We start from the raw sequence: 16039 nt of genomic DNA, 5'->3' as shown, positions 1-16039 counted from the left end.
CCCTGAGCACCCGGCCCTTCCTCTCAGCCCCCAGCCCTGCTCCCCACAGCACGGTGCCCCCCAGAGCCCAGCCCTGACTGCCAGGGGAGAGCACCCCCTGCCCAGCCCCCCAGCTCCCCGCAGCACAGCGCCCCCCAGAGCGTGGCCCTGACTGCCAGGGGAGAGCCCCCCCTGCCCAGCCCCCCAGCTCCCTGCAGCACAGCGCCCCCCAGAGCCCAGCCCTGACTGCCAGGGGAGAGCCCCACCTGCCCAGCCCCCCAGAGCCCAGCCCTGACTGCCAGGGGAGAGCACCCCCTGCCCAGCCCCCCAGCTCCCCGCAGCACAGCGCCCCCCAGAGCCCAGCCCTGACCGGTACCTTGGACAGCTCCTGCGTGTGGGGTGCTGTTCTGGAGCCAGCTGCGGACTTTGTTCTGGAGCTGCGCTGCCACCACCTGCAGGGGGCGACAGGGGGCTAGACGGGGAGGTAGGGCACAGATTCATTCCCCCCATCCGCACACTGACCCAAAGCGCCCTACGCCCCCACCTCACCCCCCCCATACAGCTTATCCCCCCTGCCCCTCCTCCTCCCCAGAGGCTGCCAGTTAGGGCAGTCCCAGAGCCAGGCATCCCCAGCTCATTAACCCCTTCCCGGCTCAACTCCCCCCAACTTTCACAACAGGGGTTAGAGCGGGGGGGGGCAAAGGGGGGCTGGGAGCCAGGACTCCTGGGTTCTCTCCCAGGCTCTGGGAGGGGAGTGGGGCCTAGTGGTTAGAGCGGGGGCGGAGGGGAGGCGCTGGGGGTCAGTGTTGGCCGGTGCCCCTGCTGGAGGGGACGAGCCGGGCACGAGTTTGCCGGGTCTCAGCCCCAGGCCTCAGGGGCCAGCAGCTCTTCCCCACGGGCCCCAGGCTGCAGAAGCCGCTGGGAACAGCCGAGAGGGATGGACTTGTGGGAACCGGGCCCTGCCCTGCTCAGCTCCTTCCTCGCCCCCTGCTCCTGCCCCTCCTCCGCCCCCGGACAATGCCTCTAGCCCCTCCCCCAGCCCCGCCCCTTCTAGCCCCTCCCCACCCCTCTAGCCCCGCCCCTTCCAGCCCCTCCTCCTCTAGCCCCTCCCCCAGCTCCCAGCCCCGCCCCTTCTAGCCCCTCCCCACCCCTCTAGCCCCGCCCCAGCACCTTCCAGCCCCTCCTCCCCTAGCTCCTCCCCAGCCCCGCCCCTTCCAGCCCCGCCCCAGCTCCATCCCCTTCCAGCTCCTCCCCCAGCTCCCCACCCCGCCCCTTCTAGCCCCTCCCCCACCCCTCTAGCCCCGCCCCAGCACCTTCCAACCCCTCCTCCTCTAGTCCCTCCCCAGCCCCGCCCCTTCCACCCCCACCCCCACCCCCTCCATCCCCTTCCAGCCCCTCCCCCACCCCTCTAGCCCCGCCCCTTCTAGCCCCTCCCCCACCCCTCTCGCCCCGCCCCAGCACCTTCCAACCCCTCCTCCTCTAGTCCCTCCCCAGCCCCGCCCCTTCCACCCCCACCCCCACCCCCTCCATCCCCTTCCAGCCCCTCCTCCTCTAGCTCCTCCCCAGCCCCACCCCTTCCACCCCCACCCCCACCCCCTCCATCCCCTTCCAGCCCCCTCTCTAGCCCCTCCCCCACCCCCTCTAGCCCTCCCCAGCTCCCATCCCCGCCCCTTCTAGACCCCCCCCACCCCCTCTAGCCCCGCCCCTTCCAGCCCCGCCCCCTCTAGCCCCTCCCCCAGCTCCCATCCCCGCCCCTTCTAGACCCCCCACCCCCTCTAGCCCCGCCCCCGCTCCATCCCCTTCCCCTCTAGCCCCTCCCCCTCTAGCCCCGCCCCTTCGTGCCCCGCCTCCTCTAGCGCCTCCCACAGCTCCCAGCCCCGCCCCTTCTAGCCCCTCCCCACCCCTCTAGCCCCGCCCCAGCACCTTCCAGCCCCGCCTCCTCTAGCCCCTTCCCCAGCTCCCAGCCCCGCCCTTCTAGCCCCTCCCCCAGCTCCCAGCCCCGCCCCTTCTAGCCCCTCCCCACTCCCTCTAGCCCCGCCCCAGCACCTTCCAGCCCCTCCTCCTCTAGCTCCTCCCCAGCCCCGCCCCTTCCAGCCCCGCCCCAGCTCCATCCCCTTCCAGTCCCTCCTCCAGCTCCCCACCCCGCCCCTTCTAGCCCCTCCCCCACCCCTCTAGCCCCGCCCCAGCACCTTCCAGCCCCGCCCCTTCTAGCCCCTCCCCCAGCTCCCCGCCCCGCCCCTTCCAGCTCCTCCCCCAGCTCCCCACCCCGCCCCTTCTAGCCCCTCCCCCACCCTCTAGCCCCGCCCCAGCTCCATCCCCTTCTAGCCCCTCCCCCAGCTCCCAGCCCCGCCCCTTCTAGCCCCTCCCCCACCCCTCTAGCCCGCCCCGCTCCATCCCCTTTTAGCCCCTCCCCCACCCATCTAGCCCCGCCCCAGCACCTTCCAACCCCTCCTCCTCTAGCCCCTCCCCAGCCCCGCCCCTTCCACCCCCACCCCACCCCCTCCATCCCCTTCCAGCCCCTCCTCCTCTAGCTCCTCCCCAGCCCCGCCCCTTCCACCCCCACCCCCTCCCCCTCCTTCCCCTTCATGCCCCCTCTCCAGCCCCTCCCCCACCCCCACTAGCGCCTCCCCAAGGTCCCTTCCCCGCCCCTTCTAGACCCTCCCCCACCCCCTCTAGCCCCGCCCCACCCCTTCTAGCCCCGCGCCCTCTAGCCCCTCCCCCAGCTCCCATCCCCGCCCCTTCTAGACCCCCCACCCCCTCTAGCCCCGCCCCAGTTCCATCCCCTTCCAGCCCCTCCCCCTCTAGTCCCTCCCCCCGGCTCCTGCGGGCGCTGAAGCTCCTCCCCCGACAGGGCCCGCCCCCACTTCCGGCCTCGGCCTGTCGGCGGGCAAAAAACACCCCCGCCCCCGCCAGGCCTTTAAAGGCGCGGGTGACTTTACGGGCGGAGCATAGAGTTGCCGGGGAGGGCGAGGGAGAGAGCGTCGGCCGGAAGCAGGAAGTAGGGACCATAGAGAGGGGCCTGGCCCGCTGGGGGAAGAGAGTCGCGCCTAGAGGCCGGAGGATCATAGAGAGGCTGGAGGGCGAGGAATAGCCGTTCCCGCCCCCCCCCCTCCTATGAACCGGAAGTTATGACCATAGAGATGCAGAAGCGCAAGCCGGAAAAGGGGAGCGTCGCCAGCAGCACGGCTGTGAGTTGAGGACCATGGAAATTTAGCAAGCGCGCGAGAGAGAGCGTCGCCCGCCAGACCGGAAGTGGCGACCGTGGAGCCTTAAGGGACAGAGCGTCTCTTGTGAAACCGGAAGCGCGGTGACCATAGTGACGCAGTCAGGGAGCGTCACCTCCTTTGGTCCTCCAAGGGCTCCAGCGCCCCCTCCCCCATCCCAATTAGTGCCACCCCTGGTCAGCCCGAATTAACGATCAGTTAGTGACAGAGCGGGGAGGGGTCTCCCTGGCTGCCCCCACTTGAGACCCACCCAGGCCAATTACTGGAATCCTTCATGAGCACTGATGAGCCAGCCCCAATTAGCTAATTACCCCCCATTAACGAGAGCCCGGGGTGGGGGTGGGGTCATTAAGGCAGGTGCCTGGGGAGGGGGGGAGGGGGGAGCGCCAGGCTTGATTCATGACCCAGCCAGGGCCAATCAACGCCGCCCAATTAACCCTGGGCTAATTAATGAGGCTGCCGCGCTAATGAGCGGCCAGGGCTGGGGCCGCCCAGTTAAGCCGGGCTAATTGAGGAGGCCACGGTGCTGCCCCCCCAGATCCTCTATCCACCCATCCCCTGCTGCCCCCCAGGGTCCCACCTGATCGCCCCCAGGCCTGCTCCCCCCCCCCTCCTTGCCTCGTGCCCACGCACCCCCCACCCACGGCACCCCAGGGGTCGTCCCCCTGCCAGGCCGGTCCCGGGGCATCTCTGGCGGGGGTGCCTCAGCCCTGGAGATGTGCCCGCGTTTCACGCCAGATGCCTGGCTCAGTCGGACTCTCCAGGGCCGAGCAGGAGGGCAGGAGCCCCAGGGGCTCCCTCTCAGAGGCCACGTGGCCGACCCTGGAGGAAGAGCCGAACCCCGGGGAGGGGGGCTGCCCTGCTAATGGGGCTGGGGCACAGCTCGATGGGTCTAGGTGCTGGGGACAAGTCGACGGGCTCAACCCTCCCCGCAAGCCACCCTTGTCGCTCCCAGCCCCGGCCCTCGGAGAATCACCAATTTCCAATGCAAAAGAAGCAGGAGCCTGCGGGTCAGCGGCCAGCGCCCACAAACATGGCCCCAGCGCCCCCCGTAAGCCCCAGAGAGCAAAGGAATCATTACCCCCCCACACACACATCCCAAATCAGACTCTGGACACGGGGCCGTGTTAGAAAATCATCGGCAGCCTGGGTTTATTTATAAGCATCTCAGAGCGAATATTTATTTCCATGTCTCGGTACAAAACTGGGGAGAGGGGTACGGGGGGAGTTGGGGTAGAGCCAGCCCCCCCAAAATGTAATAGAGCTCTCACCCCCCACCAGAAGGCTGCTGGTCCCCTTTATTGCACCCCACTAGCCATAGCTCCCCCAGCCCCCCTTCTTCAACCAAGCCCCCCATTTTCTGTAACCTCCCCTTCATTCCCTCCATGCAACCCAGCCCCCAAAGCTTCGCTACGCAAAGCACCCCCCCAAATCTCCCCCTCCTATTTTCAGACATGCCTTCTCCTCCCCCATATCCCCCCACAAACTACCCCCCTTCCCATCGCTAGAGGGGACAGGCCCTGTGCCCCATTCCCACTCCCCTGAGCCAGCCAGTGCCCTACCCTGGGGCCAGATGGGAGCTGGTGCCCCCTAGAGGGGACAGGCCCCATGCCCCATTTCCTGCCCCCCTGAGCCAGCCAGCCCACTGCACTGGGGCTGGAGGGGAGCTGATGCCCCCTAGAGGGGAAATTAAGGGGGATCCTTCATGCCTGTGGGGGTTGGTGGTGGTGGGCTGGGCAGGGAGTATGGAAAGGCAAATGAGAATCCCCTGAACCCCAGATTTGTATGGGCCAGGAAAGGGTTATAATTTTCTCTTAAAAAAAATAGGATTTGTATAAAATAAAAGCATTTAAAAAAATTCCCTCCCACCGTGTCCCTCCAAAATCTGCATGAGTCCCCCACAAGACATAGACCCCCCAAAAACACTCTCACCCTTATTTAGGGGACATATACACAATGGGGCTATGGAAAGGACAGGACTCAACAGTGACTCCCCCTGCTCGTGTGTTTTTGGGGTGCCACACTTTTGGGGGGCCATGGAAGGTTAGAGCCCGTGAGTCACTCCTCCAAATGTCACCCCAAAATAGCAGCCAATTTGGGGGAGATAAATGTGGGTGTTTGACATTTTTATGCACCCCCCCCAAAAGAGAGGACCCCATTAGTAGTTGATCCCCAAGGTTTGCAGGATTTGGCTTACAGCTATTTCATTCCCTCTGTACCCCATTTTCTGAAGGAGCACCTCTTTTTATTCCCTCAGTAGAGCAGATTTTGGGGTGCATTTGGGTGAGGACACCCCATAGCTAGACACCCCAGGAGTACAAGTTTGGGGGTACACCTGTTTTATCCAAGGGACCCCTCATACATAGCCCTCCTCCATGAAGCAGATTTTGGGAGTACACCGTCAGAAGAAGGGGGAAATGTATTGGAAGAAGCCGGAAATAGGGACACCCCCATCCCAAAATTGGGGTGGACAGCCCCCTTGGGAATGAGCTGACACCCACTGGTTTGGAGGGGCCGTTTGGGGGCCAATCAGCTCCCTCCCCCAATGGCCACACCCCAATTTTGTCCCTCTTGGGTTCACAGTGTGGGCTCGGACGAACCCCGATATTAACACAGCTGTGGGGAATAGCTCCTTTTGGGGGCTCCCCCAATCACAAGCACCCCCACATACACAGCCTGTTAGGGAGAGGCCACGGGGCCCCCTGACCCTCAAGTAGGCTGCAGGGAGGGGTCCCCTGATGCTCCACAATCAAGGTTGGGGGGGGAAGGGAGGGGTAGTTTAGGGGAGGCGTGTGCGTGGGGGAGAGGGGGATGTGGGGCGTTATCCATTAAGGAAGAGAACAAATGGGGAGGGGGAAGAGTGTGAAAGGAAGGGGCGGAGCCTGTCAAAAAGGGGTGTGGACTGCAAATAAGAGGTGGGGCCTATGTAAAAGGGGTGTGGTCTGGAGAGGGCAGGGCTTCCACATGTGGGGGGGGACTAGAAAAGGGGTGGAGCTTGGGAACACACAAGGGGCGGGGCCTACACAACAGGGCGGAGAGGGAGGGTAAAAGGGGCAGAGTCTGAAACTCTGAGGCCCAGTCCCTGCTGCTGAAAGGGGTGGAGCCTATGTGATGGGGAGGGGCTTGAGGAGGGGGTGGAGCTTTTGGAACTCTGGCGCTGTGCACAGACAGCTGGGGCAGGGCCTATACAATGGGGTGGAGCTTGAGCTGAGAGGGAGGGGCTTACGAGCCTGGGGCGCCGCCCATGGAGCGAAAGTGGAGAGAAAGGGAGGAGCTTGCGGAGCCTATAAAAGAGGGGGGCGGAGCCTGGAGACAGCCAGGGGGTGGAGCCCGATGGGATTAGAGGTGTGGCTCCCCTGGCTCCTCCCACCCCAGAGGGGCGGGACCAGGATCAGGAATCCTCCTCCATGCTGAAGCTGCTGCGGCGGCTGGAGCCTTTGGAGGCGCCGGGGGAGAGGGACGAGAGCAGGGGGTCGGAGGCCCCCAGGGGCGACAGGGGCCCCCCGTCCTCCATGAGAATGTCCTCCAGGCCCCCATCAACCCCCAGCCCCAGGGGGAAGCCCAGCCCGGCGTCCCCCAGCTCCTCCGAGGGGAAGGCCAGGTCCAGGAGGCAGGTGGCGGAAGAAGCGGGAGCCGGGGCGCAGGAGGGGCCCCCCAGGAATGGAGGGGGTCCGGGGCCCTCCGGCTTGGCACCCTCCCCAGAGCCCCCCAGGGGCAGCAGCCCTGCCGGCGAGGTGAGGGGCAAGCCGTGCAGCTGGGCTTGCATCTCCAGCTCCTGCAGGGGGAGAAAAGGGGTGGTTGGCAGACCGCCCCCTGCTGAGCCCCCCACTGATCCACCCCACTCCCCACCCTCATTGTGCCCCCCCCAGTGCCTGGCCCCGCCTGCCAGGGGAGGGCACCCCCTGCCCAGCCCCACCTGCCAGGGGAGAGCACCCCTTGCCCAGCCCCACAGAGCCCCCTGCAGCACAGCACCCCCAGAGCGCCCAGCCCCACCTGCCAGGGGAGGGCACCCCCTGCCCAGCCCCACAGCGCCCCCTGGCTGACCTGCACCCGGAGCTGCAGGCTGCGGTTCGCTTGCTCCAGCTTGCGCTGTCTCAGCTCCATCTCCTTGGAGCGCTGCTGCTCCTTCTGCAGCTTGCGGATGTAATCCACGGAGGCCTTCAGGATCGTTCCTTTGTTCCAGCGCATCTCCCTGGGGGCAGAAAAGGAGCAGAGGGGCTGGGAGCCAGGACTCCTGGGTTCTCTCCCTGGCTCTGGGAGGGGAGTGGGGTCTAGTGGTTAGAGCAGGGGGGGCCGGGCCCCCACCCCCACCCACCCCTGTCCCACACACACTTACGGGTCATTGGATTTGGGAATGAGGGTTCCCAGCTCCTTGATTCGGTCGTTGATGTTGAAGCGTCTGCGTCTTTCAACTGCAGAGGGAGAAATTGCGGCTCAGATGCCTTGGGCCCAGCCAGCCCGGGGTCCCCCCCACCCATCGTCCAGCCCCCAGTTCCTGCCACTCACCCCTCCACGATTAACATCCAGGGATCCCTAAATCTCTTCATCTGCGTCATGTGGCTGGGAGTTCCCCTGGCCAACGTCAGCGCGATTTCTCATTCCAGTGTGACCCACCTCCCCTCTTGGGTGTAATGGGAGGGGGGGTCCTGTGACTTCCCCCCTCAAATATCCATGCCCCCCCCAACTGCAGCCCCTCAAGAAGACTCTACCCACTGCGGGGGGGACACTCACTCAGGTTGTGATTGTCTTTCTTCTGCCTCTCCTTCATCAGCGCTTTGGCTTCATTCTCTGTAACCAGGGAAGAAGGGAGTGTATCAGCGGGACAGACGGACGGGGGTCTGGAAAGACACAGCACCAACCACTGGGGAAGGGGGGGGAGAGTGCCCCCTGCCATCCCCCCCCCCCCCACCGCCACTTCCCAGCATTGGGTACCTGACATCTCTGTCTTGATGTTGGGCAGGTCGGCGGGGCAGGAGTTGCTGACCGGGACGGTTGGGTCCGGGAGTCCCGGGCTGCTATAAATCTCCAGCAGGTTCCCGGCCACCGGCAGCTGCGCAGGAGACAAGGGGTTAAAATTCATGGCGGGGCAGTGACGCCTCCTGGCCTATGGGGGCGCTGTCTGGCCTGGCCACTACCTTGCAGGATGCCTTAAAGGGGCGGCGCCTTACAGGGGCAATGGCCCATCTTGGCAGGGATGTTCCCGCCCACCCAGGCGCCCTTAAAGGGGTGGAGCCTCAGTTGGCCGCCACCCCCAGTCGGCCTTAAAGGGGCAGAGTCCAAACCCACCCCTGTCCGCCTTAAAGGGGCGGAGGCTCAGGCAGCCGCCACACTTAGCCAGGGTTAAAGGGGCAGCGCGCTTGGTTGCCCTTAAAGGCGCAGAGTACAAGCCAGCCACCACCTCCCAGTCACCCTTAAAGGGACGGCGTTCCCTGTCCTACCACCCCAGCTGCGATCGGCGAGGGGCCCCCCCGAGACCCTGCCCCCCATTACCGTGCTGGGCAGCTGCAGCCCCCCGTCCACGGACATGTAGTTCAGCATCTCGTCATTGTAGCTGGACTCCAGGCTGATGATCTCATCGATGACATCATCGATCTGGGGAGGGAGGGGTCATTAGATATGTTTCCCGGGGTAGACGGGAAAGTGGGTGTCCCTGTGTCCCCCCCCCCCCCCCGCAGCGTGCAGGGAGCGGGGTAGGTTGGGAGAGGCGGGAGAGGGGCTGGATGGGGAGCAGGGATTTGGGGCAGGGGCACAGAGTGAGGAAGGGAAGGGGGCTGGGGGAATGGGGGCCCGGAGGGGGGAGGGAGTTTGGGGGGGAACGGGGGAGCAGAGGGGCTGGATGGGGAGCAGGGATTCAGGGCAGAGGGGGGGACCCCACTCACCTCCTTCTCCGAGTTGGAGCCGATGTGCAGCATGGCCATGGGGCTGTTGGGGGCGCTGCCGGGGCCCGAGGCGGGCTGCTGCCGGGGGGGCAGGCTGTGGGGCTCGGGGGCCGAGGCAGCCTGGGGGGAGCGGGCGGGGGCCCCGGGGCTGGAGCCGGCCACGGCCTGGGCGGCCAGCTTGTTGCCCATGGTGGTGGAGAGGTATTGCTTGACCTGCTGCCGCTGGGCCGCCTGGATGTGGTACCGAGTCGGGTTCTCCAGGTGGGTCTGGACCTGGGGGGGCAGAACAGGGGCCGTTAGGGGTGAGTCCCCCCTGCCCCCCCCTTCCCAGCCGGCCAGCCCCTGAATGCCAGCTGGGGCCCCCTGGAGATGATACTAAACTACTCAAGATAGTTAAGACCAAAGCAGATTGTGAAGAACTTCAAAAAGATCTCACAAAACTAAGTGATTGGGCAACAAAATGGCAAATGAAATTGAATGTGGATAAATGTAAAGTAATGCACATTGGAAAAAATAACCCCAACTATACATACAACATGATGGGGGCTAATTTAGCTACAACGAGTCAGGAAAAAGATCTTGGAGTCATCGTGGATAGTTCTCTGAAGATGTCCACGCAGTGTGCAGAGGCGGTCAAAAAAGCAAACAGGATGTTAGGAATCATTAAAAAGGGGATAGAGAATAAGACTGAGAATATATTATTGCCCTTATATAAATCCATGGGACGCCCACATCTCGAATACTGTGTACAGATGTGGTCTCCTCACCTCAAAAAAGATATTCTAGCACTAGAAAAGGTTCAGAAAAGAGCAACTAAAATGATTAGGGGTTTAGAGAGGGTCCCATATGAGGAAAGATTCAAGAGGCTAGGACTCTTCAGTTTGGAAAAGAGAAGACTAAGGGGGGATAGGATAGAGGTATATAAAATCATGAGTGATGTTGAGAAAGTGGATAAGGAAAAGTTATTTACTTATTCCCATAATACAAGAACTAGGGGTCACCAAATGAAATTAATAGGCAGCAGGTTTAAAACAAATAAAAGGAAGTTCTTCTTCACGCAGCGCGCAGTCAACTTGTGGAACTCCTTACCTGAGGAGGTTGTGAAGGCTGGACTATAACAATGTTTAAAAGGGGACTGGATAAATTCATGGTGGCTAAGTCCATAAATGGCTATTAGCCAGGATGGGTAAGAATGGTGTCCCTAGCCTCTGTTCGTCAGAGGATGGAGATGGATGGCAGGAGAGAGATCACTTGATCATTGCCTGTTAGGTTCACTCCCTCAGGGGCACCTGGCATTGGCCACTGTCGGTAGACAGATACTGGGCTAGATGGACCTTTGGTCTGACCCGGTACGGCCTTTCTTATGTTCTTATGTTATGTTCTTATGAGGGGACAGGCCCTGCCCCATTCCCCACCCCCCTGAGCCAGCCAGTCCCCGCCCTGGGGCCAGGTGGGAGCCGGCGCCCCCTAGAGGGGACAGGCCCCTGCCCCATTCCCCACCCCCCTGAGCCAGCCAGTCCCCGCCCTGGGGCCGGGTGGGAGCCGGCGCCCCCTAGAGGGGACAGGCCCCTGCCCCATTCCCCACCCCCCTGAGCCAGCCAGTCCCCGCCCTGGGGCCGGGTGGGAGCCGGCGCCCCCTAGAGGGGACAGACCCCTGCCCCATTCCCCACCCCCCTGAGCCAGCCAGTCCCCGCCCTGGGGCCGGGTGGGAGCCGGCGCCCCCTAGAGGGGACAGGCCCCTGCCCCATTCCCTACCCCCCGAGCCAGGCAGTCCCTGCCCTGGGGCCGGGCGGGAGCTGGCGCCCCCTAGAGGGGACAGGCCCCTGCCCCATTCCCCGCCCCCCTGAGCCAGCCAGTCCCTGCCCTGGGGCCGGGTGGGAGCCGGCGCCCCCTAGAGGGGACAGGCCCCTGCCCCATTCCCGCCCCCCGAGCCAGGCAGTCCCCGCCATGGGGCTGATGGGAGCCGGCGCCCCCCAGAGGGGACAGGCCCCTGCCCCATTCCCGCCCCCCTGAGCCGGGCAGTCCCCGCCATGGGGCTGATGGGAGCCGGCGCCCCGTAGAGGGGACAGGCCCCATTCCCCACCCCATTCCCCGCAGGGCCCCGGGCTCTCACCTTCAGCACCTCCACCGGGACCTGGGCGGAGGGGCGGGGCAGGGGGCTGCTGACGGAGATGGCCGGAGTGGGGGGCGCGGAGTTGGGGGGCAGGAACTGGGCCGCCTGCTGCTGCTCCCGCCGCTCCTGCTCCTGGGTCTGCGCCCGCATCAGCTGCTGCCGCAGCAGCACCCGCGACGACGACATGCTGGGGCCGGGGGGGTCCCCTGGGGCTGGGGGGGCCGGCGGCTGCAGGGGGGCAGCCGGGGGGCTGGGAGAGACAGACAGGGTTAGAGACATGGGGGGGGCCATGTGCAGAATCCTGCCCCTCCCCCCGTACAGCCCCCCAAATCCTCCCCAGCCCCCCAAATCCTCCCCCCACCCGTCCCTGTACGCCCCCCCCATTTCCTGCTCCCTGTCCATGCCCCCTCCCACCCCCATTGTCCACCGGCAAATATCGAAGACGACTAAAGGCGGCCATCTTGGATTTAGTCCATGGGGGCGCTGGGGCCAATTTGGGGGTGGGGACTTTTAAAATTGGGGTGAGGGGGCCCTTTGCTCCCTCACTCCCCTTCTCCGCCCCCTGGCGGTCTGAGCCTGGGGTGGGGAGGCTGCCCCAGGGAATGGCCCCCTGCCCCCCAGCCGCCATCTGGCATTGGGGTCCTTGCATCCCCATGGGGTTTGCGGGATGTGGGGTGACAGGAGAGGGGCCCTACTAAGAGCCGCCCCAAAGATGGCCGCCTTACCTCCCGGAGATGGGCTGGCTTTTCAGCTCGTAGAAGTTGTCCCCGGCCAAGGAGAAGACGTTCTCTAAGTCAATGTCCGCGACGATGCCCGACTCGGGGAGCAAAGACTCGAGGCTGGGGGAGGGTGGGGGAGACAGGGCGAGCGTGAATCCTCGTGCACGGCTCTCGTGCAAATTTCTCATGGCGCATCCTCTCCCCGCCCCCTCGTGCCTCCCCGGTAGACAAGAGTTGGCCTTGGGCGTTGGCCATGGGCATTGGCCATGGGCATCATTGTCATGAGGGACTCGCGAGCGCCCCCCAGTGGCTGGTCCCCGCCACTAGACGCCTCCCCACCCCCTGCCCATTCTTGCACCAGACCCTCGGGTGACAACGGGTGGGGGGCAGGGTTAACCATCATGGGAACGCATCACAACCCCCATCCCCCAACGCACCCCACCTTAGAACACACAACCCCAGATGCAACCTCTGCTACACACACACCACCACAATACACAGCCACAACACATAACCCCAGACGCAACCCCCACTACCCACCCCACCCAAACACACAACCTCCCATCCCCCAACACACCCCAACACAATACACAACCTCATACACAACCTCCCTAACACACATACCACCACTATACACAGCCACCCCGACAACACACAACCCCCCCACCCCACCCCTCTTGGGCCCAGAATGTGGTTCCTGGCCTGCGGCCCAAGGGGAGCAGATACTGGGGTGATCTGTGGGGGACATGGGGGCTAGTGGTTAGAGCGGGGGGGATAGGAGTCAGGACTCCTGGGTTCTCTCCCCGGCGCTGGAAGGGGAGTGGGGTGTAGTGGTCGGAAGGGTGGGGCTCGGAGCCAGGACTCCTGGGTTCTCTCCCTGGCTAGGGGAGTGGGGTCTGGTGGGGGCAGGGGGCTGGGAGCCAGGATTCCTGGGTTCTATCCAGGGGTGCTGGAGCAATTTTTATGGGGGGGGGGGTGGAATTGAGGGGGGGATGTCTTGACCCCAGATACATACACAGACCTTTGGAGGGGTCTCTGCAGACACCCTGCCCCTCCCCACCCCCATCTCAAGCCCCAAAACACCCCAGCTGGGGATGGAGTCCAAAGGGTTTTGGGAGTTTCCTTTGGGGGGTAAAATACCCCCCCCAACACACACACGTGGAAATTGCAATGATGGGAGTTACACCCGCTTCTGCTGTCAATATGACATGGTGCAGGGGGCTGCAGGTCGGGAGTGAGGGGCACCAGCAGATGGGGGGTGGGGGGGGGGGCTGGGCCTCCCAGTGGCAGAAGGAAATTGAATGGCCGGGAAAGACGCGGACTCAGCAGCTGGAGGGGAAGTGACAGAGACGGGGGGGGGGGTCAGCTCAGCTCCAGGCTGCCTTGGGAGGGGTCAGGGGGCTCCCCCCGGGTGTTGGTCCCGAAGTTCCCGCCCTCCCCTTCATTGGAGCTTTGTCTGAAATCTAACCGCTCCCCCCCCCCCGCAACAACCTTTTCCACTGCACTCCCCCCCCCCAGCAGAGTGTCTGGGGTCTCCCCCCGGCTCTGGGAGGGGAGTGAGGTCTAGTGGTTAGAGCAGGGGGGGCTGGGAGACAGGACTCCTGGGTTCTCTCCCCAGCTCTGGGAGTGGATGGGGGGGCTGGTGGTTAGAGGGGGGGGGGCTGGGAGCCAGGACTCCTGGGTTCTCTCCCCGGCTCTGGGAGGGGAGTGAGGTCTAGTGGTTAGAGCAGGGGGGACTGGGAGCCAGGACTCCTGGGTTCTCTCCCCAGCTCTGGGAGGGAAGTGAGGGCTGGTGGTTAGAGCCAGGGGCTGGTTCCATGCCTCCCCCCAACTCGCTGAGTGACCTTCAGTGACTAGTCCCCTTGTGGCCCCCTCGCCCGCTCCAGCCTCTAGGGATCATTAACCAAACCCTGGAGCCCGGGGGTCTGGGTCAGGAGGGGCCAGAAATGTCCATAGAGCAGGGTTGGGGGAGGGGGGCTCTGTTACAGCAAACCCGTGAGCGGGGAGAGAACCCAGGAGTCCTGGCTCCCACCCCCCTGCTCTAACCACTAGGCCCCACTCCTAGCTCCAAATGCAGCCAGCGACCAAGGCCCCCCCTGGACAGACGCTCTCATGCCAGCAGCAACCCCTGGTACTCAGACGGTGCCAGGGGCACTGAGACCCTGCCACGTCCCCGGGCTCCAGCCAGGGCTGCCCCCCCCCAGCTCTGCCAGTGCCCCTCACTCCCGACCCGCAGCCCCCTGCCCCCCCCAGTTCTGCCGGTGCCCCTCACTCCCGACCCGCAGCCCCCTGCCCCCCCCAGCTCTGCTGGTGCCCCTCACTCCCGACCCGCAGCCCCCTGCCCCCCCCAGCTCTGCCGGTGCCCCTCACTCCCGACCCGCAGCCCCCTGTCCTCCCCCAGCCCTGCCGGTGACCCTCACTCCCGACCCGCAGCCCCCTGCCCCCCCGCCAGCTCTGCCGGTGCCCCTCACTCCCGACCCGCAGCCCCCTGCCCCCCCCCCGCAGCTCTGCCGGTGCCCCTCACTCCCGACCCGCAGCCCCCTGGAGGTGGAGACCGAGGGGGAATCTAGTGACATGTGTGTCTGTGGGGGGGTCTGTTCCCTAGAAATTGGGGCTGGGGGGGGGCGGACTGGGCCGTTTGGGGCAGGAGCTGGGGCCGGGGGGTGAGTGGCTGGCGGAAGTGGGGAGCAGATGCTGGAGGGGTACGGAAGGAGGGGGGGAGGGGACCCCAGAGGGGAAGGGGGGTCCGTGGGGGAAGGGGGACTCCAGCAGACAGGGGGTCCCGGGGGTCTCTGCCCCCCTCACCTCAGCACCTGGACGGCCTCGGCCGTGCGGGGTCCCTCTAGCAGGACGTAGACGGTCGGGGGGCCCCGCTGGGGGTCGGAATCCCGGGCCCCCTGCCCCGCCCCATGCGACATCCTCCCCCCCCCCGCAGGGCTCCCGGCCCGGGGGGGCGAGCGGGGCTCCCGGCTGGACGGGTCCTGCCCCGGGGGGGCGCTGGGCCTCGGGCGGGGCTGCGGGCGGCTGCTGGCTCTGGTGCGGGACCCCCCGAGCCCCGATCGCGGCCGATAAACACCCGGCCGGAGAGTTATTGCCTCATCCCGGGCTGGAGGGGGGGGGGGGCCGCCAAGGGAAATGACGTCACGTCGGGAAACACCCCCCAGCCCGGGGGGGTGCCAGGGGGGCATTTGACACACGAACAGCTGGTGCCCCTCACTCCCGACCCGCAGCCCCCTGCTCGCCCAGCCCTGGGCTCCCCCCCGCGCCTCTCACTCCCAACCCAGCCCCCCCAAACTCTGCCGGTGCCCCTCACCCCAACCTGGGCTCCCCCCTCCCAGCTCTGCTGGTGCCCCTCACTCCCGACCCGCAGCCCCCTGCTCGCCCAGCCCTGGGATCCCCCCCACATCCCATCTCAGCCCTGTTGGTGCCCCTCAGTCCCGACCTGCCGCCCCTGCCGGCCCTGTCCTGCCCTCCCCCAGCCCTGCCAGGGCCCCTCACTCCCCACCCGCTGGGGCCCCTAGATCTGTGCGGGGAACAGTCGTGGGTGCAGTTCCAGGGTTGGCCAGCAGGGGTTGCTCTTACCAGACCCGGACTTGCCCCGGCCCTGGGGGGTCAGAGGCCCCCCCGGGTTCTGACTGGGGTCACCTGGGGCGCACGTGGATTTTCGGGGGTCCCACCCGTGAGCCCCTCGGGCCGAGCCCCCTGCTCCGGCTGTGTGGGTGCGTTTGTGAGTCTGCCAGTGTCTCCGACGAGTGTGTCTCCGTCACTAGTGGTTCGTGGGTTTGTGTGTGCGAGTTGTCGCTGTGTGAGTGTGCGTGTCTGTCAGTCATCGTTGTGCATGGAAGGTTGTGTGTGTGTGTCAGGTTTGTTGGCGGTTGTGTGATCGTCTCTCCCTGTGTGTGTATTGATTGTTGTGGGGGGCGGGTGTGTGTGTGATTGTGCATCTCTGCGTATCAGTTGCCATGGTGTGATTGTGTAGCTTTTTGTGGGTATCGGTTGTCATCGTGTGTGTCTCATTGTGTGTGTATGTGCATGTCAGCTGTTGTGGTGTGTGTGCAATTGTCTGTGTCTGTGTGTATCAGTTCTCGTGGTATGTGTGTGTGTGATTGTGTATGCCTGTTTACG

General features: G+C 65.1%; 1 protein-coding gene across 1 annotated transcript; it reads right to left on the bottom strand.

Annotated features, from left to right (window-relative positions):
- Positions 1-4741: 4741 nt before the first annotated feature.
- LOC123349891 (transcription factor E3-like) lies at positions 4742-15019 on the bottom strand. Its single transcript, XM_044988161.1, has 10 exons — positions 14720-15019; positions 11919-12034; positions 11196-11479; positions 9083-9355; positions 8694-8795; positions 8136-8253; positions 7935-7991; positions 7540-7615; positions 7248-7395; positions 4742-6978 (listed from the first exon to the last, which is right to left on the bottom strand). The coding sequence occupies exons 1-10, from the start codon at positions 14830-14832 to the stop codon at positions 6595-6597; spliced, it is 1671 nt and encodes a 556-aa protein (XP_044844096.1). The 5' UTR covers positions 14833-15019; the 3' UTR covers positions 4742-6594.
- Between the last annotated feature and the right edge of the window lie 1020 nt (positions 15020-16039).

Source organism: Mauremys mutica, chromosome 15 (assembly GCF_020497125.1).
Source record: "Mauremys mutica isolate MM-2020 ecotype Southern chromosome 15, ASM2049712v1, whole genome shotgun sequence".
Lineage (NCBI taxonomy): Eukaryota > Metazoa > Chordata > Testudines > Geoemydidae > Mauremys > Mauremys mutica.
This window is presented reverse-complemented; position numbering and strand designations above follow the sequence as displayed.